Raw genomic sequence first — 21,682 nt, 5'->3', positions numbered from 1 at the left:
TCCACTGCACACAAAGGATTTTCGATGGTCACTCTATTTAACATCTATATCCTTTGCCTCAATCACAAATCTTAATGTTTTTGGATGAGTTCATTTGTTCGTTTTTGAAATAGCATAGTGTATTTCATGTGGGTCCAAGGAAGTGAAAGAGGTAGTCTCCCTTGGGACTATGAAGTGTCTGATCCAATTGTTCAGTGCAAGAAATGCGAGACCACAAACAATTTGGGGAAGAGCAATCAAATTTTTAAACTGACTGCAACATTATGTGGGTCCAGCTCGTATTGAACGCAAGGATCCTCTCCTTCCCATGTCAGTGCTTGACAAGGCATGTCCTTATGTTTAATACCTGTTATGAGGTCCCCTCTTTGGGGTAACAAAATTTTGATGCATGGCATTGCTCATGAGTATCCTTTGTTGCTTAACAGGATCACAGTCAGGCTCAGTAAAGATGGTCAAAGATGGCTATCTTTTAGATAGGAGGGCTGCTTTGAGGGGAAAGGGATCCTTAAAAATATGGCCCAAAAACAATAGCATGCTAGCAGATGGTGATATCCATGATTTTTTAACCACTGGGAACCATGAGCCAGAGTTTGGTGTTGGATTGCCTCGTTCTCCATCTGGTATGCCATATATTGGAGAAACTTATTTTAACTTTGTATGATGGCATATTTGGCTCATTGTATACGATACATGCTGTTGTGAAAAGGATTCCTTTTTCTGCTCACAGGTCCATATGCAAGAGGAAGGTCTTACAATATCCGATTTGATGACCAAATTGTGGCTCGTTTTTCACCAAGGAAGCCTGACTCAACCTACCATTTTGGAGATGTGGTATATTTTTTCATCCTTGTCCTCATTCTGCGTGCATTTGCTTCCATGCTAATTTGGTGTATGTTGAGCCATTATAGGCAATTGATTGTCCAGAACATTTTCTCTACTTAACACCCGTTCTTGGTTAATTTTATTAATTTTGAAAAATGTAGGTTCAACATTCTTGAGCCATTGTGGGGAAGCTTCTCCATTCTGTATTTGATGCTGCATGCCAATCATATGAAGTGCAGCTTGTTATGCTGTTTTTGCAGGTTGGGGGAGTTTTGAGTTTCTACCACGATGAAATTTCAAGGAAATGCTTGGAGGTGGGAGTACATATTATGACCTAGCTCATAGTAAAAGAATTATCGTTGCAAAGATGTTATGACTTGTAGGTCTGAATAGAAATGATTTCTTCAGTCTGGCTGTTATGTAGATCTCAGCAGTCTTGGAGACACGGGAGGTTTTGAATCCGGCATTTATACATCCATCTCGCAAAAACTCACTAGTGATAACGAAGGTGGTATAAGATTTTTAGGGCTTCTTTACAGTATAGCATTGTTAAATTTGATCCTGCTTGTTATACAATCGCATGCATTGTCATATGATCGCACATTGGAATACAGCCATGAGCAAGGCATGCTCACTTCTTTTTATACTAGTATGGAACCAAACAAGTAGAAAATGAGTATTTAGGAAAAGGTCTTGGTTTAGATAGATACCATAGCAATGATGCTAGATCACATGGTAAGTCATGGAGGAGAAATGCACTTAAGTTACACCTTGCTTTATCTTAATTAACCTACTGTCCTAATTAGGAAGCTCCAAGCTTATGAAGTGGTTAAGGATTTACCCGGTTTGTTGACTCTTGGTTTATCACTGACTTGGAAAAGAAGTTTAGGATTTGTGTGGAGGGAGTGAAGGAATTTGGTGCTCTTTTGACACTTAGCTCAAGAGTTTATGAACTCTTAATTAAGCTATCGGCAGTTTAGGCAGTTTTGTGTATGTGGGAAGGTGTTGGGGGGGTGAGAGAGAGGCCTAGCCGTGGCCTTGCGTCAGACAAGCTCTGTTGTCTCACCTGTCGGCTGTGCCTCTGGTTTGGTGAACATGGAGAGAAGATCCACGATCTTGATCTTTGCATCGTCTCACTGATGGGTCTGTCATATCTCGGCAAGGTGGATCCTCTTAGCCTCGGCTACGCGGTCTCCTTGGGGCTTGTTGCTCCATTCTATCCGAATAGGAAAAATCAATGATCACACTTTGGGTGTAATTTAGCTGAGCACCTTGATCTCATCTATGTGCCTTGAGTAGCTAGTTTTTGCGAAGGATGGTCTCATGAATGAAAGTCGCCAAGTGTCTTTTATCTGGGTGAGATGAGAGGCCCGAGAGGGGTTCAAATTTATCTCTGTGCAAGCACAGTGCTCATCTAACTCAATCTCCTGTAGAACACATGGAGTGCAAAGGCAGCACTCTCTAGGTGTGCCCTCAGCCCGTCTAGTGTCATTGCGTGGTCGGTGTGAGGAAACACAGAACTGCCTAATCAAAATCCCCAAAGAGTGGAGGAGTTGAATTTGTGTAGCTTGGTGGATCAATGAAGCCCTCCTTTGATATCCGTAAGTAGTGATCTTTGTAGAAGCTGAGCTTCACAAGAAGCTCGATGGAGGCTAACCAAGTTTTGAATGTGTTAGCTATATGAGATCCTCCTGGATAACCTTGTTAGCCTCGTGGTAAGTGAGCAGAACAAAAGGGGCCTCAAGGATATATTGAAAGGGGGGCAATTTGTTCATATGGAGTCCCAGGCTCTCAAACCATTGCATGTATGGGCATAAGAACACCTCTGATCACCCTCAAGTGCTAATGTCATGGATGCGGGTAAGGCCAACCATGGTAACTTGCATTGGCTTGAGGAACCATAATCCATGACTCCGTGAAGGTATGCGATCACTTGAAATGTTGCATCAAGCTGTAGTGGGACCGGGGTATTCCCAACCCAACCCAAAATTATCTAATGGCTTCCTCTAGATCATCCATGACCGTAAGAAAGCCTGGAGCCTCTCCACTCTAGCCTAGTCTACCTCTTATAGGTGAGGCCCTCAACAAGGACTGCCATACATGCCCGTTGGAAGGACCAAGGAGTCAAGACTCAAGCCTAGCCTTAGTCGAGCTTGCATTGCTAGTCGCATCAGGAAAATTGGGCCAGTGAAAGTAACCGCCAAATATATTTAGGATGCACTGAACTCCACTGGTAATTTGTCCAGTGTGAACTGCTCTCTATGCATGGCTGCTTGGGATGTGTTGAAAATCTTAATTTGGGTGACCTTCAGATCATGTGTCTCGCAATGGAGTGCATCCAAGTGTCACTGGAGCCCCTCAGCAGCAGTTGAAGGGAAGAGTAAGACCACATCGTCTGCATAGAGGAGTATCTGGATCAAGGAGCTGATGAAATAGGAGCCTACCCCTTCTAGTGTCCTAATGAAGGTGTCAAGCTCATTGGTGTAGATGGCAGACAGAGTTGGTGATAGTGGACAACTTGTTTGACCCCGATAGTGCTCTTGATCTCCTCTGTCGACCCTATAAGCCGTCCGGACCTGCCTGAGACCCTCTCATAGATTGTCATGACTGTCCAAATGATCTCCTGGCTCTATCCCAGATCTTGCAAGGGTCTAATGAGGCAAGCTCTTGGCACTGTGTCAAAAGCCTTGTAGAAATCTGCAAAGCAACAATAAATAAATAATAAAATAAATAAATCTATATATCTATCGTTGTGCTTTGGCCTCCTCAATGACACGTTGAGGATGTGATGTAGAGTTGTACGATCAGCACGGAAGCTTGCTTGTCCATAAGCTCTGAGTCTTTGGAGGTCTCCAGACTGGCTAAGGTGTGTATTGAGCACTGATGCATAGATCACATGCCCACTGGTGGGCTTGTGGGATCCCCTGCCTTGTTGATAGGAGTGATGGTGTTAAGGGTCCAAGTGTGAAGGAAACCAGTGCAAATGCTTCGTTGAAAAGCTTTGCCAAGATCGGGCCATAGTACGTAGTCCAGTGTTTGACGTCATGAGCTGTGAACAGTGTGCAAGGGGTGGGGCGGGATCATTGTGAGAGGCTAGGTGGTGGCTGGTGGGGAATGTCGTATAGTGTGCATGCATAAAATTCCCAGAGTGTGGTGGCTGTGAGAGCAGAGCAGGCTTGTCGTTCGATAAACTTTCTTTGAGTTGTTACTAAAAAGAAAATTTATTAACTCCTCATTTTGGCGAATGAAAGCTTGCTCCTTGCAATGGATAGGCTACAATACTCTCGTATCGTCTCTGCCTCATTTCGGAAGATGATTCTTAGTCTCAAATCTGAGTTGATAGCATAAGACCTTATACTCATCATCGTACCAGCTGGTGTGGGGTATTGAGCCAAGGGGCAGCAGGCAAGTGGAATGGGTGGTGTGTGCGGAAGTGTGCAAGGCGGCCTCATGAAGGGAGCAGGGAATTAGAGTGGCTCGATTTTGTAGGAGTGAAATGTCCTCGAGATCTAAGAGTAAGGTGGAAAGACGTGCGGAGTACCAAAGGGAGAGGTTATGATCAAAGTAGATGTCATCATATGTAGTGTGTGGATATTGTTGGGATGTGTGTTGTGTGGTGGGGGATGGAAAGGATAGGTGGATGAGGCTGTGGAAGTGGAGGCATGAGGTCAACAATAGAACGCTGTCGCTCCCCCTCAAGGGTGAAGTCCTGGTACGTCTCCTGGTCGTAACTCTGTGTCTAACCAAGGCCACTGTGACCCCCGTCGGTCGGGCTCTGACCCTAAACAAGGAGGGGATGTCCCCAAGTGTGATCTGTGAGTCAACCCTTTGTCTGAGCTGTCGGGTCATAGGCTCCGGGTCATGGTCATGTCGAGGTCTCGCCTCGTGGGGGTCTATGTGATCTGGCTGAAAGAACTTCATGATAGAGCTTTGAGAGGTATCAGTCGAGGGAGAAGTCTGCTCGTGTCTCCGTGCTCGGAGTATCCTATCACAGTGTCTGAGCATCTCATGAATGAAACCAGCCAAGTATCGTTGGTCTGGGTAGGAGAGGACATGAGCCAACATCCCATAGCTATCTCTGAAGAGGCAGTAGAAACGCCCTCGGATCTCATAGTAAACAGGACACCTGAAGATGAAATGCTCCTCTATCTCAACATCCTGTTGGGATAAGTGTGATCAAGGGCTTGCTCTATGGTGCATGTGTGCATCTAGGGGAGTCACATGTGTGTTGTAAAGGCACATCAAGTAGTGTGTGACCTAAGTGATGATGTAAGCCAAAGGCCCCCACATGGGAGGTTCCTTTGATTTAGGCCAGTCCCATTGATGTAGGGGCTGATTCCCACTGATGTAAATTTGAGAAAGACCAAAGTGGGCAAAAAGCACATCTACTTCAAGCTATCCTTTCGATATTATGGTCCTTTTCAGGTGTTGTAGGTAATAAATAATGTCTCTGTCCGCAAGATGTACCTTTTGAAGTTCAGAGGGCTCCCATCCACCGATGCCCAATGGGTGGACAGAGCTACATTCAAGGAGTGTCCTGAAATCCTAGATGCTTATGAGGAAGCATTTCAGTTGAGGACAACCGAATGAAAGACGGAGGGAATGTCATCCTGCTTCAATATGTATCCACTTGCTTGGTACTATTTCTTTTTGTTTTTCAATAGTATGCTTATTAAGAAATGAAATGTTTTCCTACTGTTCAGTTACGGACAATGGGGACTAGGTCTAGCATTTGAGGGTGGACCCCCTTGCTTGGGGTTATGGGCATTAGTGACCCACAAGAGTGATGGCCTCTCTTTGAGAGGGACATCTGGAAACCACACCCCACTTGAGTACCCAAACATGGGACCAAGCAAATGCACAGATTGCATACTGACCTAGGAACCATTCAAGAGAATGTTCCATGAGCTTTGGGTGTGGGCTTGGCAGCATGCCGACAAACAAATGAGCTCAGTATGGCTAAATTATGACCTTAGAGTACGTCAATAGATAGTCCAAGCTGTTAGGAACCCCTGGGTGTCATCCTGCTTCAACATGTATCCACTTGCTTGGTACTATTTCTTTTTGTTTTTCAATAGTATGCTTATTAAGAAATGAAATGTTTTCCTACTGTTCAGTTACGGACAATGGGGACTAGGTCTAGCATTTGAGGGTGGACCCCCTTGCTTGGGGTTCTGGGCATTAGTGACCCACAAGAGTGATGGCCTCTCTTTGAGAGGGACATCTGGAAACCACACCCCACTTGAGTACCCAAACATGGGACCAATCAAATGCACAGATTGCATACTGACCTAGGAACCATTCAAGAGAATGTTCCCTGAGCTTTGGGTGTGGGCCTGGCAGCATGCCAAGAGTAATGGAGATACAAGATAAGACGACAAACAAATGAGCTCAGTATGGCTCAATTATGACCTTAGAGTACGTCAATAGATAGTCCAAGCTGTTAGGAACCCGTGGGTGCGATCAGAATCGAATTCTGACTTCTTTGAAATTTTAGGTTTTTGGGAGTGACACGTGGCAGACTGCCACATGGAATCTGAGCTGGCAGATCAGTCCACCTGTCCCACACATGTGGCAGCATGCATGGGAAGTGGCAGGGCATGCAGGCCAAGTGTCTGGCCCCAAATCTGGTAGATTTGGGGCAGGTTGTGGGCTGTCCTCTTTGGGATTGCAGCCCACCAAAAATCTGGGACAAGTGTCCACCTTCCACTCTAAGCCTAGGGGGGGGGCTGAGCCTATAAAAGAAGGCCTCTCCCCTTCATTCCTTACATGAAAAATTCGTCACTTTTCTTCTCTCTCCTTTTGGTTGATGCAGCAGAACCTCTCCAGCTCCTTGGGTGCAGCCAGCTTCTCCCTAGGCCATTCTCTCACCTCAGCAGCACTTTCTCTCTCTACAGCAGCACATTCTCTCTACAGTTCCAGCCCCTCCTCTCCAGAAATCTGCCCCCTCTCAGCTCTTCTGGAACAGCAGCAGCATCCTCTCTCGTTCTCCTAGCCTGGAGCAGCCACAGCCCCTTTCTCTCTCCTGCTGCAGTCTCTCTCTCTCTACTGCAGAATTTCTCTCTCTACTGTTCCAACCCATTCCCCTTGCAGAAATCTGCCTTTCTGTGCACCTCTGGAACAGCAGCAGCTCCTCTCTTACATCCCCTCCCTTGGGATCAGCATCGGCACTCTCTCTCTATAGCTATCACTCCATAAAGGCGTTCTCTCTCTAGCCTACAGGCTGTTTTTCTACGCTGTTCTCATTCCAGCCCCATTTCCACACTCTCCTCACCCAAGGTAGCTTCAGAGGCATCAAGGACTTCATCTACAAAAGGGTCAAGTCACGAAGGGAGCATGTATTGTCAAGTTTATCTCATTTACAACATTATTTCATGTTGTTTCTACTATCTTTCTAGAAACTAGTGCTTGCCTCTAATGTTGGAGGTAAGTGGTGATTGTTGCAGGCTTCTTCCTTGTGGATTGGGCAAGCCAAGAGTTGAAAAACCTGAGCTTGGAGTCCTCCTTTTGTTGTCTACCTTGTACATATGCTCTTGAGTCCTGTATCTAGGTCCTAGGCTTTCACCGAGTTCATCAATTTGGAAGGTGCATTGCACCTTGGTCTTGTATCTCCATTTTCAAGAATAAAGTGAGCCTGGATAAGGGGGGGGGCCCCGTCTTGGCTCCTCAATCATATTGCAATTTCCAATGATGTCACTTTGTGTTTAAGTTGTATAAGTCTTAATTCTAGCTTAATTGCAAACTCTTAAGTTCAAGTATATGTGTTTGGCAACTTGCAATCATTTCATTCAAACACCTCTGCAAAATCCGTTGTCTGAATTGATAGAAAGCACCGAGTAGTTTACATCAGCGAGTGGGATAGGTGAATTAGCGTGTATCTTGGTGGATGAATGAAACCCTCCGTTGTGATATGTAGGAAGTGATCTCTGTAGAATCACTGGAAGATCACTCGGACCTAACCAAGTCCGGAATGTGTGTAGCTGTAGTAGATAGTCCCTTGCATGGGCTGCCATACATCCTTGCAGGGCGGACCAAGGAGTCAAAAAGCAACCCTTTGGTCCGTGGATTTTGAAAATGAGAGCGGAAGCACTGTCTCTCTAGTCTAGCCAATGAAGCATATCCTCTGCTCAGGCGCGCCTGCATGGCGGGTCTCATGGTGAAGGTGGGTTCGGAAAAGACGACCCCCAGATAAGTATACGATGAAACTACCTCAACAGGGGACCCATCAAATGTGAAATGGTCATCGCGCATGACGACTCCAGATGTATTGAAGATCATAACCTTGGTTTTACCTAAGTTGACCTTCAAATCATGAGACTGACAAAAGGACTGTAGTGCATCTAGGTGTCTCTGGAGCCCCTCTGTTGAGGAAGACAAGAGAGCCACGTCATTTGCATAAAATAATATCCGGATTAGCGTGCCCGCGAGAGAGCAGTTGTGCCTGCATCACTGTCTCGAGCTCGTCAATGTAGAGGCCAAACAAGGTTGGTGATAATGGGCACCCTTATTTGACCCTGTTAGCGCTCATGATCTCGTCTGTCCATCCAGATCTTGTCCGGACTCTGCTTGAAACTTGCTCATAAAGTGTCATGACAGCCCAAATGATCTCCTGGTCATAACCCAGATCTTGTAGGCGTCGTATGAGGCGGGCTCTCAGAACGGTATCAAATGCCTTGCGGAAATTCACAAAGCAACAATAAACCCTTTGCTTCCGTGCCCTTGCCTCCTCGATGATACATATGAGTGCGAGAATGTGGTCCATGGTCCCATGATCCCGCTTGAAACCGGCTTGTCCCGCTGCTTTGAGTCCTCGACACTCCGCAAATCTGCTGACCTCAGAATCAAGTACTGATGCATAAATCTTGGACATGACATGTCCAATCATAATGGTGCTGTAGTTCTCCGGGTTCATGAGATCCCCTGCCTTGTAAATGGGTGAGATAGTGTTGATGGTCCAGGTGCGTGGAAACCCCAAGCAAACGGCTTCATTAAATAGCTTGGCTAAGATCGGGGCTAGGAGGTTAATCCCATATGCAATGAACTCAATGCATAGTCCCTCATGATCCTTCGCTCGGCCATTATGAAGTTTCATTACGGCATCCTTTACCCCCCCTAGTGAAGAGGGTGCAGGATGTGGGGCGTGGCATATGTGATAGGTTAGGGGCTGGCTGATTTGGGATATCTTAGAGCGTGTGTGCATAATCAGACCACACCTGAGTGTCAATGAGTGGTGGGGGGGATCGTCCCTCTCCGCCAGAAGTCCTTAGAGTTGTTATTGAACATAATGTTTAGTAGCTCCTCCTCGTTCCGACACACGAAGTCAAGTTTCTTCCTGCGTACCAGATGGCGGTACTCGCGTAGCGTCTCTGGTTGGCTCGGAAGGCTGTTTTTTGTTTCGAATTTGAGCTGACAGCGTAAAGCCTTACACTCATCATCGTACCAGCTATTACAGGGTACGGTCCCAAGAGGTCGTGGGCGGGTGGAGCGGGTGGTGTGGGGAAATGTGTGAAGAGCGGCCTCGTGTAGTGAGTGAGTGACTAGGGCAGCACGGTCTTCTAGTAAGGGTATAAAGTCAATGTATGCGAGAGTATGCGAGAAGTATGTACACAAGGCAAGAGTAAGTAGGTGAGTGATTGCGAACAAAGCATATATCATGGTAAGTGGAGTAAGAGCTCAACGGGGTAGAAAGTGTTGTGCGGCGGGAGGTAGAAATGCTAAAGAATAGATAGGTATGGTCAGCCCTTGGAGGGAGAGGTGCTACGGTAAAGTCAATGATGCGAGATGTGAAGACAGGGGATCCCATGATGTGGTCCACAACACTGAAGCCTCTTGCATGTGGAAAGCAAGTGAAGCCACCTGATGCGGGCCATCTGTCAAGACCATTATAGATAATGAGATCATGCATCCTGCCGAGGTCTAAGAGGGCTTGCCCATAGGATGTGAACGGTCCTCGTTTGTTAGCCGAAACTCGTAGCATACCTGCCTCCTCAAGTCTGGCAGTAGAGTGGAATCATCCCTGAAGTCGAGGAGTGGTGCTTGACGAGCACTTGTTCTCGCATTGAAGTCCCCAACTAGGAGGACTTCCCCACGGCTATAAAAGTCAACGATGGACTGATAAAGGGCAGCAAATGGGGATGTCTCATCCTCCCCTCGAATATCTTTGGCAAAGCGGGAGGTCTCGGGAGGGAAGTAGCAAACTGTGATAAACCAATCTCGGCTATCCATGTGTTGGATCCAAATCTAGAGAAACCTGGAGTGTGGATCTCTCTGCTCCATTGAGATGGTCTCCAAAAGTGTAGATCTGTAAAGGATTGCGACTCCTCCTGATCCTCGAACCCCTCTTGTATCCCTCGTCTCATCTCTGTAGGCAAACTCCCATGTATATCTGCTGACTGCTGGTTAGTGGGCGCTCTGGACTCTGATGTGCCTCTTTGTAAAAAACTATGTCGTGACCTGTATAGGATTCCGAGAAGTTCCCTGGTTCTGACCATAAGGTACCATTACAGTTCCAGATGGTACAAGATAGGGTCTCGGATGTCTGGGTCTCATAGACCCCGCTCCCTATGCAGGAGGAGAGGTGGGTGTCCGACGGGGGCCTGTAAGAAGTCATCCATCTCGTACTATTGCCAACTTTCCCTCTTTGCGGGCCTGATCCCGCTACTGCAACAGGAAACGCCTCTCCTCAATCTGTAGTGGAGTGAGGTCCTCGTCCATGGAGATTGCTGGCTGGTCTCGTAAGGCTAACCTACGACGTAAAGCCGAAAGTCGTGCCTGGGCGTCATGGAACCGGATGATAAGGGGCTGCTCTCGGTTGGGGTCCCTCCCAACCTGCCATGCTCTCTCAATCCTGTGCTCAGTCGCCCCTAGGGTAGTGGTCACGAAGGCCTGCGCATCTGCCATCGGTAAGCCTCAGTGCAGGGAATCCCATGTACTCTGATGTTGAGAGCCTTGCTGGCTCTCTGCTGCTGTTCCAGGAGGGTAGCCAAAACGGTTACCCTTGCAGGTTCCTGTTTGGCTACATCGACCCATTTGGACGTCTCCTCAATGGCAGATTGCATGCTCGCAATTTGTGCCTCCACAACTGGGGTGCTCCCTGGGACTGTATGTACAGCAGTGACCTCCTGTCGGAGCTGTGAGATCTCCTGTTTGAGCTCTTGAATAAGATCAGCCTGGACTCGGATAGCCTGAGACTGCTCCTGTATGAGTCGTGCATGCTCTTGGGTGAAGCGTGTTTGCTCCTGTGTGAAGTGTGACAACTCCCTCTCGCGCTCTCGGATGCTCTGGACCTCCATCAGCAAATACTCCCAAGCCTCTGATGGGTGAGCTCGTCCGTGCTCTAACGGAAATTGATAGGATTGTGACATTGAAAGTGTGAGGAAGAGACTGGAGGTTGGGTGATGACTGGGTAAGATGGGTGCGGTATGATGATGAGGCGATCCCAGCAGGGTGAGGGAGTGTGGGTTGACTGAGAGGCAGAGGGGAGAGAAAGGTCGAGTAGTGCGGAATAGTGTACGACCCCTCCAAAGTAGGTGTCAGTTGGAGAGAGAACTGTAGCGGGAGAAGAAGGGAGAGATGGTGTCAGTGACAACCGCTCTATCCTAGGGGAGGGTGGGGCAATCGATGTCATGGGTAGGGATATATCAGAGCCAGTAGTTGTAACAGTAGAGGCTGTGGGCCGAGCTGGAGTTGGAACTGGAACTGGAACTGGAACTGGGGATGGAGCTGACGCTGAGGCTAAAGCTGAGGCTGGCGCTGAGGCTGAGTATGAGGATGTATCTGATGTAACTGAGACCGAAGCGGAGATTGAAGCTAAAGCTTGAAGCTGAGGCTGAGGCTGTGGCTGAAGATGAGGCGGAAGTGGGCCCCGCCTTTGCTTTGCCGTCCACTCCAAGTCCACTTCGGTTGTATCGTGTGTTCACATCTTCAAGTTTCAGCTGTGTCTGTTTTTTCTTGGTGGCTTTATCTGTATCCTTGCCACCCTTTCCCATTTCGTTTGATTGACCCGTGTTCAGTGTAGGTCTTAGTGCAGGAGCGGGAGTGGGAGCGGGAGCGGGAGCGGGAGCATGAACATGAGCTCCCTTCCCATGATGGAGGTTATCCCAGGGGGCTGAAAAGAGGCTAAGGGGTGGCGGGGGGGCTGTAGGTTAGGCTGAGAGGTTGAGAGGCTGAGAGCAGGCGGGGAGGCTAGTAGGGAAGGGTGGGGTGGCTAGAGAGGAGGGGGAGTAGCTGAGGGGTCGAGGGAGTAGCTGAGGGGGCAGGGAGTTAAGGGGTGGCGGATGGCTGGAGTGGAGGAGGTGGAGTAGAAGGGGAGGAGGGGGCACAGCAGAGGGAGCTGCAGCAGGTGGGAGGGAGGAGCAGAAGCAGGGGAGAGAAGGCGAGCAAGAGCGGAGGGGCGGAGGAGGCAGAAGGGCTGCAGGTGGTGGGGGGAGCTGCAGGCGGGGCTAGGCAGGGAGGGAGCTAGGCGGACGGCAAGGCTAGGTAGGGAGGGAAAGAGCTAGGGGGCGAGGCTAGACGGGGAAGGAAGGAGCTGCGAGCGGAGAGGGAGCTGCAGGCGGGCGGAGGGAGTTGCAGCAAGCGGAGCTGCAGGTGGAGGGGGAGCAGCAGGCGGGTGGAGGGGATGCAGGTGGAGAGGAGGGGGAGGCGGAGCTGCAGCAGCGGGTGGAGGGGCTACAACAGCGGGCGGGCAGAGGAGCTGCCACGGGCAACGAGCAAGGCAGCGAGCAAGAGCGACGAGCAAGGCGGAGCAGGAGCGGCGAGCAGGGCAACGAGCAGGCAACGGATTAGAGAGAGAGAGAGAGAGAGAGAGAGAGAGTATTAATGTCCACGGGAGACTAACAGGTCTATGGGACAGCAAGAAACCATCTAGTACATCTACTTTAGGGAGGGCACATGGCAGCTCCTTGGGAGTGCAAAAGCAGTTTATTTAGAGTACCTACATAACAGTCTAAAAGAGTAATCAGCTATACATCAGCTGAAGACACAGTTTTTTGGTTTGGGTTTAAACTCTTTGATTAATGCTACGCCTTCACTGTAAACTGCCCATTTTCCATCCTTTCTGGCAGCCCTGACTTTAGCTAATTCAGTTGCCTTATTCTTGAGTTGAGCTTGTGTAAGCTCCTCAGCTTGTAAGATTGTCGGAGGAGCTTGATCTGCATATCTGTTGACTTCAATGTAAGGATGGCATGACTTTTAGATTGTTCAATCCATACTCTAGCTTTTGTAAATAAAAAATTTTTTCATGGTGCCCAATCATGGGTCGGTCCAAGCCTCCTCAGAGGTACGTGTGTGCATACAGAGAGGGTGTCTTGGCATATCGGACATGTGCATACGGAGAAGGTGTCATCGCTGCAACTGTTTCATATTGGGCCTTGCTGGCTGAGGCTGCTGGGGTCGGGGGGGGGGGATTTTTTTTGAGAGGCTTGGCCATTCATTGCTGGTCATATCTGCTGCTATCCCTTGGCTGAGCTAACCCCCCAACTGGGCTGGGGGTTCGGCCTAGCTAGGTATTAGGGTACTGGCGGCGGTTGAAACTCTTGGTGGTGTTGGTGGTGTTGCTGATGACAGGGGATGGGGGTGGTGCTGTTGCTGACGACGGCAGGGCTAGGGCAGCTAGGTGGCGACGGAGGTGCTGCTGCTGCCTTGTGCTACTGGCCTTGCTGCTGCACGTTGGCCTTGTTTGCGTTGTTGCTGGCGGCACTTGCGCTGTTGTTAGCGGTGCTGCTGCTATAATAAGTGGAGTAGGCTAGGTTAGGCAGAGGGGGAGTCTAGGCGTTGTTGTAGTAGGCAGAGTAGGCTAGGCGGAGAGGGAGGAGGAGGCTAGCACAGAGAGAGAGAGAGAGAAAGAAAGAAAGAAAGAAAGAAATTTTATTAAAGGTCCACGGAGAGAGAGAGAGAGAGAGAGAGAGAGAGAGAGAGAGAGAGAGAAAGAGAGAGGAAGAAATTATATTAACGTCTTCAGAAGCCCTCACGGGACTATGAGATAAAGTACACTCCAAAAAAGACTCAGAGAGTCAAGGAGTGCCCACGGCAGCTTAGCTCGAGATTACTCAGCACACAGCTAAGTTGGTCTTTGCATGGAAGACCGGATTTCGTGCTAGCTGAATAGCACTCATGGAATCACTATGCAAAGTTGGTCTTGTATCAAAAGTGGCCTGCATTACATTAGTTAGAGAGAAAAAAAGATATACTAACATCCTCGGGAGGCCTCACGGGCCTATGGGACAAAAAATACACCAAAAGGATAAACACCAATTATCAGTTATAGACCGAGAGTCTCTTGGGAGTGTGTATACCACTCACATAGTTATTATAGGTTCACTATGGTCTACTTCAAAAGATAGTCAGCCTGCATTACATGAGTTTAAGACTGAGAGTCTTTGGGTTTGGATTTGAAGTCTTTGATAAGTGCTTTTCCGTCTCTATAAACAGCCCATTTTCCTTGTGAGCTTCCTTCACTTTAGTCAAATTTGTTGCTTTCATCTTGAGCTGAGTAGGAGTGAGCTCCTCTAAGATCCATATTTTTGTGCCTCTCAGCTTGTTGGTTTGCTTGAGAATCTTACTTCTTGCTTTCCTATGATTGAGAACCACCTTGGCTTGTGTTCCAACTTGGAGAGCACCAACTATGTCCTTTGAATCCCATGCAATATGAGGGGTTGCTGCTATAATGTGGTCAATCTTTTCTTCCATATTCCCTTCATGCCAACTCTCAGGTAGTCCTCCAATGTGTAGGGACCGGGTATTACCCTTTTGTCCTTTCCTGTTCTTGTACCTCTTCATATACTTCGGTTTTGTTGATTTTATTGTCCATTGCTGCTGTGATTTCCTGTTGTATTTACTTTGACTTGATTGGTAACCATGTCCTAGACTTTCATCACCAATTCTGGTGCAGGTTGTACTTCACTGTGGGTTTGCATGACCTCCTGTATGATTTCCTTCTTGCCATTGCTTTCCATCTCCTTCACTTTCCTCCCGAGGGCTGTAACCAAAAGTCTGAGCTCCCTTACTTCTTGCTGTGGAAAATAAATCTGCTCATTTAGATATGTGCCAATCCTTCGTTTGTACATTAGTGCGAATGGGCTAGGTGTTGCTGCGATAGGAGAATATGAAGGCTTGATGTATATGAAGAGCCCCTTTGCTGAGTCTAACGCCCCAAGCTAAGTTAGGGGCTCAGCTCGGCCTGGGGCTGACTGTGGTGGGCTGAGTCAACTGTTAGAGCTGAGGTGGCGCAGAGCTGTCGGAGGATGAGCTGATGAGGCGACTGACGAAGTGCTGAGGTGACGACCTAGTTTTACGATGGGCGACGAGATCTACAACTGGTGTTGCAGATTTGCGACTATGACGGGATTAACGTCTGCCGGAGAGAGAGAGAGAGAGAGAGAGAGAGAGAGAGAGAGAGAGATGATATGATTGTATTAAACTCCACTTGAGATCCTTTAGGATCTATGGGACTAGTAACTACTAGAAAAAAATATTTACATAGCTTGCTATGTTGTGTGTGTGTGTGAGAGAGAGAGAGAGAGAGAGAGAGAGAGAGAGAGAGAGATGATATGATTGTATTAACGTCCTCGTGAGACCCTTCAGGATCTATGGGACAGTGATCACTATCAACAAGTAGTGATTGTTTACATCCATTGAGAGAGAGATGATATGATTGTATTAAACTCCGCTTGAGATCCTTTAGGATCTATGGGACTGGTAATGACTAGAAAAAAATATCTACATAGCTTGCTATGTTGTGTGTGTGTATGATACCGAACCAGGGGGTTATGATATAGTGGCTGTCGGGCAATTTCCTCTCTGGAGGAGGGAACTGCTCTGATGAGGTGTTGTCTAAAATGATCCCATATCTGAATAAGCCTCTTCACTAGTGGTGAGGAAGGCTGAGAATCCATCAGGAAGATCCAACTGACTCTACCTGCCCACTGGCCTGCTGCTCTGGGGGTGCACTGGTGAATCCCATGTAGTAGGAACTGCTTCCACGGCTGATCTCCTGGAGTCAAACCTTTAACAAGAAGTTTGACTAAAAGGGCCCTGCTCTGCATCTCAGGATCAAGAACTCCAAGTCCTCCCTGCGAGGCGGGTAAAATGATAGTATCCCATGAAACCCTGGCCCTAGTGTCCTCAGAACCATCACCACCACTCCACAGGAAGTTCCGGAGCAATCTCCTCACTTGGCGGATCGAGTCAGCATGACGCAACGTACCACATAGTCGCTAGTAGAACCTGGTTCAGTACCAACGCTCTTCCGGCCAAAGAGAGTCTAGCCGTACTCCAGTAGGCTAGCTTTCTCCGGATACTCTCAAGAACTGGGGCAAACTGTTGCGTCGGGGACACCTCAATGCCAACCTGGAAGCCTAGATATCTAGTGGAGGTGCCTCTGGGTATCCATACAAAGCCTCTGTCTCCTCCCCATGCTGGCGTATCCTGCTGAGCTCCAGTCCAGATGCCTTTTGATTATTTCCAATTGACAAGCCCCCCTGAGGCTAGGCAGAACTTGTCAATTGCATCCACAGCAGTAGCAAGACTATATGCATCTCCTCTAACTGTTAGTGCCGTATCATCAGCAAACTCAGTGTCCAGAAGCTCCTGCTCCTGTCGGATAGGTAGATGAAGGCCCAAAGTGCCATGACTGGTAGCTTGCATAAAGTATCCCATAGCCTCCTCTACGAAAAGGAAAAGGTAAGGTGCAAGCGGGCATCCCTGTCGTACCGATCTGGATAGCTGAAAAGCCGGTCCTCTGCCTCCACAAACCACCATCCTACTAGAAGAGTGAGAGTAAAGTGAGGAGACCCATAAAATCCATCTATCACTGAAGCCTAGCCTCCTCATAGTGCCCTCCAAGAAACCCCAGTCCACCCTGTCATAGGCCTTCTCAAAATCGAGAAGGAGAACTGCAATCTCTTGTTGACTCTCCTTCGCCCAGTGAGTGGCCTCCCAAAAAGTGAAGATATTGTCCAAGATACTCCTATCTTGGACAAATCTTGTCTGAGTAGCTCTGATGATATCAGGCAGCTTAGGCTTTAAACGAAGGGCCAAGGTCTTTGCTAGGATCTTATAGGCTGTCCCTAAAAGTGTAATGGGTCTCCAATTTCGTAGGACTGTCTTGTCTCCCCCTTTCGGGATGAGACAAATCATACCTGTGCATAAAGCCTCGCCCAAAGATCCTGTATCAAGAGCCTCTGAAAAGGCAGAAAGTAGATGAGGCCCAATCGTATCCCAGAGAGCTCTAAAAAGAAGAGGCGACAGACCATCCTCCCCCGGGCATCTGTCTCTGGGCAGCTCATGTAACGCATCTGTGATCTCCATGAGTGATAGCGGGCTATCCAAAACATGACTCATCCTGTCTAAGACCATCTGGGGGACATGACTCCAAATCTCCTCTCTGGCTTTGATCATCTCCTCGGTGACTGGATCGGCGGTGTAAAGAGTGGAATAGAAACCAGAAGTGATCTCAACAAGACGATGAGGATCCGTTTGAAGATACCTGGCCTCATCCACAAGTCTGCGAAGGCTGTCCGAAGAGTATCTCTGACCCACTGCCCTGAAGAACTCTCTAGAGCATCTATCCCCCTTCTGGATCCAGAAGGTCTGCTGGGAGTAAAACTTGAACTGGGCCCTCCTGCCCTGAATCTCCTCTAGTCTCTCCTGAGTCTCTGAAAGCTGCCCTCTGATGAAAAGAGAATGAGGAAAGCTCTGAATCAATCTCTGAAGTCTGGATACCTCCGCTCTAGCGTTCCGATCTCTGATCCTGAGCTTTTCCTTCTCCTCTTTTGCCCTCAACTAGCAGGCCATGCTGACTCTAGCCAAAGCCCCTTCTACCCACATCAATTAGCCCTGATCCTCAGGAGTGTCCTCTGTCAACCAAGCCTCTCTCAACTGTTCCACGAACTCTGTGTCTTGAAAAACAAAGTCCGAAACTCTCACAAAGCCTGTGCTCTCCAATAGAGAGGTAGGGAGAATCTGTAATAGGACTGGAGCATGGTCAGATAAAACATAACCCGGGCGGATCCCAATCTGTCCTCCTCTGGCCTGGCCCCAATGGCCAATATAAAACCTGTCAAGCCTAGCCAAAGAGAGGGAGCCATGGCAAACCCCAGACCAAGAGAACTGAAGACTATCAGCCAAGTGGCGAAAGTTGTCCAATCGAGTTGCATCATGAAGTCCAGCATGCAAAACAAAACTATCCCACTCCACTCTCTCCCTATCAGAAAGTCCACTCTCTGTCTGGCGCGACTTGTCTTCAGAGAATTCAACCATGTTGAAATCTCCTCCAACAATCCAAGTGTCTGCCTGAGGAAGGGACTCTCTGAGCTGTCTCCAAAATGCACGTCTGTGGGCTGGATCTGTGGGAGCGTACACATTGAGAACACCAACTGCTGTGCTCTCAATCTGAAGAATAACAAAGCAAGCCCTGCTCTCCACTAGTGTACCCTCGTGGGTATTCTCTGGGGCCCATCTGGCTGAAACTGAAATGCAGACTCCACCCCTCGTACTATCCGCTGGGCTCCAATAAGTCCGGCTCTGTCCTCTGAGTAAGGATCTGCATCTGTCAATCCTGTCCTGGGAGAGCTTATGCTCTTGGATAAGTACAATGTCTGGAGGGGACCCTGAGGAAATAAATCAAAGGGAGTCCCTAAGCAACTGCAATCTAGGAACTCTGGATCTACGACCATCTGCATCTGAAATAAATCTCCGGCCATTCAGTCCTCTCACATTCCAAGAAATGATGGACAGCCTAGACATCGGATGGAAGTGATGGGATGCCAGTGGCAGCGGCACAAATGACTCTCTCTGACGGCACTATCCAAAGTCGATCTCTGATCAAGCTCCAAATCTGCCCCAACTCATGTAAAATAGCTCCATCCAATGGAATAATACTCTGTCTCGAATTGAGGAGCTGAAAGTCAAACCAATTGGCACTCCTGGGCAAATCGAAGTCTCCTTGAACCTGAAAGAATAGAAACAGAAAGGCCCTGCCACCGAAGCCACAGGTCGAAGAATCCTAGGGCAAGAATGAATCTGCGAGCCGATAATACGGTGAACCGATGAGAAGTGAGTCATGCTCAAAAGCTGTCTATCAATCTTGCTGTCGAGTAACTCAGCTGACCAGCTTTCGCTCCCCCGAGAACGAAAGCTGCCTGCGGAGAAACGAAGAATGTGCCCCTCTCTGGATAGAGTAACAGATCCCAAGTATTCCTCTACCTCCTCTGACTGTCGACAAAATACCGGGAGAAGTTCCAATCTAGTGAGGGAGTCTGTGGAGACCCCTCGAGCCAAAAGGGACCAAAACTCAACGGGCAGATCTCTGTCAACCATCCTGGGGTCAGGTCTAGGAGTCAGAAGAGCTGGAAAAGGCTGAGCCGTCCTGACTCTACACCTGGAATAGGTGAGAGGGAGAGGAAGAATCTGCGACGAGGTGCCTGTATGCAAGGGTGACTGAAAATCTCGCTCAATCTAATCTGCTAGGATCTCCCAACCCTCACGCCTGTCTGGGTACTGAGCGAAATCTGTGACCGCACTCGCAAAAGATCTGGATAAGCCAGGAGTGAAAAGCTGCGAGGACGAGGCTGTACTGGGAGGTGTGTTTGAGAGGACGCTCCGCATAGCAACAAAAGAAGGTACTGTGCGACAGGGAAGAGAGAGAGGTCTCGAGGGAACCTCATACATGCGCATGAAATCCTGGGACGGGCTCGGGCTCTAGCTCTGACCTGTGTCATGAAATACCTCTCTCATTGGACTGCTGTGAAGAGGCATCCATCACCGTGTCCGCAGCCTGAGCAGCCTCCAGCTGGATAACTGTCTCAGAAACCAATAAATGAACCTCCGGGGTAGAAGTGTCAAGAGTCATCAAATCCTGAGCTGCTGTCTCGTGCACAGTGTGAGGCCTTGCCTGCAGATGGTCCTCTGCATCTCCCCTTTCCGGGGTCTCCTGCACGTGTGTCTCAACTCCCTGAGCTACCATCTCCTGCACAGTGTCAAGACCTGCTTGCGGATGGTCCTCCGTATCTCCCCTTTCCGGGGTCTCCTGCATGTGTGTCTCAACTCCCTGAGCTATCATCTCCTGCACAGTGTCAAGACCTGCCTGCGGATGGTCCTCTGTATCTCCCCTTTCTGGGGTCTCTTGCACATGTGTCTGAACTCTCTGCCAACTGTGAGCTCGTACCTGGGGCTGCTCATACTGCTGACTCTCCCTCTGTCTCTGTCTCCTCCGAGCTCTCCGTGCTGGAGGCATATCCAAGTCCTCTGAGTTCAGTGGAGGCTCCCCTAAAAAAGTCTCCTCTCGCTCTGTTGAATGAGTCGAAGTAGGCTCAGAGACCCCTGGAGGCTGCTCGTACTGCTGACTCTCCCTCTGTCTCCGTCTCCTCCAAGCTCTCCTTGAAATCTGTTCCGCTGGAGGTACCTCCAAATCCTCTGAGTTCACTGGAGGCTCCCCCAAAGGAATCTCCTCTCGCTCTGTTGAATGAGTCGGAGCAGGCTCAGAGACCCCTGGAGGCTGAGCTGCATGTTTTGGGTCACTCGGAGGATGAGATGTATCCGGAGTCTCAGATCGATGCCGACGGCTGGGGCAATCCCTAATAAAGTGACCTCTCTTCCGGCAAAAAAGACACTGATCAGGAAGACCCTCGTACAAAACCCTCTGCTGCATATGGACCCCATCTCCAGTGGAGTACGAAATCAAAGTAGGCAAAGGTCGAGGAGGGGGGAAATCTGAAATGAGTCTGACCCTCGTAACACTGCGCCAGTAAGTGACTGAGCATAGGAAAGTCTAGCACCTGAAGAGATGACTGTACCTGCCACACTAGCCATATGCTCCATAGCTTTGCGACAAGAGCTGACCTCATCAGGAAGTCCAGGGAAAAGGATCCAAAAGGAGACTTGTCGTGGTCCAAGAGAAGTAGAACTGAAGTGCTTGCGCCAAGGCCACAAATGGATGACTTTGCTCTGAAACTGAATTGGTGAGCTCATAAGAACTCTTTGAGCCTGCTCTGCAGAGTGAAGGCCAAAAGAAAAGTACCCTCTGCCAAGCAATCAGAAAACCGTAACTGAGACACCCAAAGAAGCCATGCTGGTGTACACCCAGTCACGTAACTGTTGGCCTCTACCGGGTAGAAAGCCAATGATGTGTGTCGAACGAAAACCCTCCTCTGCTACCTCAATCATCTATACAATGTCGGGAGGAAAAGAAACTGTGACTTCAATCTCCTCAGGTTCAGCGACGGGAGTGGCATTAGTGTCCTCCATTGTCTCAGCTTACGCTGTCCTGAAGGGAGGAGCTACCTCTGCTGAAAATACCCACCAAGAACTCGCAACCAACCACAAGTAAAACCGCAAAGAAACCTGTAAAAAGAATGCTTCGATCTTCAGCCTGCGTGAGGTGCAAACAGGTCGCTCAGTGCTGAAGCAGACAGCTCCGCCGATGCATGGAAACAGCCCAGGATCTCAGCTCCCCGGAACACGAGTCGAAAAGTCCCGGAGAGGGCCCTGAAACTGCCTAACCTGAAGCAAGGGAGAGTGGGCAATCAGCAAGGGAGAGGGCCTGGAAGGTGGCCTGGCACGGCCAGGACAGCAGGCTGAAGAAGCAGGTTGAAGAAGGAGCGCGACTGAGGTAGCAGGGCGCAGGTCCAAGAGGTCTGCGCAGCGAAGGCCTGTGCGCTGCCAAGGGGCCTGCGCAGCCTGTGCAGCTAGGGAGCGAGAGGCTGCCAGGGGGCCTGCGCAGCCTGCCAAGGGGCTTGCGCTGCCAGGGGGCCTGTGCGACCTGTGGCCTGTGCGCTGCCAAGGAGCCTGCGCGGCCTGGCAGCTAGAGAGCGGGGCTGCCAGGGAGCCTGCGCGGCCAGGCAGGTAGGGAGCGGGACTGCCTGGG

The 21,682-nt window shown here is 49.1% G+C and overlaps 1 protein-coding gene across 2 annotated transcripts in view; it reads left to right on the top strand.

Annotated features, from left to right (window-relative positions):
• The window catches only part of LOC147882334 (immunoglobulin), a 104,895-nt gene that overhangs the window by 66,838 nt on the left and 16,375 nt on the right, over positions 1-21,682 (top strand). Inside the window, exons 7-10 of one of the 2 annotated variants that reach the window (XM_087400794.1) lie at positions 426-620; positions 728-831; positions 1,083-1,136; positions 1,247-1,330. In XM_087400794.1, the coding sequence (XP_087256920.1) occupies positions 426-620; positions 728-831; positions 1,083-1,136; positions 1,247-1,330 (437 nt within the window). The remainder of the gene's footprint in view (positions 1-425; positions 621-727; positions 832-1,082; positions 1,137-1,246; positions 1,331-21,682) is intronic. The other variant, XM_087400796.1, reaches the window with a different exon arrangement.

This window comes from Dipteris shenzhenensis, chromosome 29, assembly GCF_047967505.1.
Source record: "Dipteris shenzhenensis isolate YYH24624 ecotype China chromosome 29, Dip_SZ_1.0, whole genome shotgun sequence".
Classification (NCBI taxonomy): domain Eukaryota; kingdom Viridiplantae; phylum Streptophyta; class Polypodiopsida; order Gleicheniales; family Dipteridaceae; genus Dipteris; species Dipteris shenzhenensis.
This window is presented reverse-complemented; position numbering and strand designations above follow the sequence as displayed.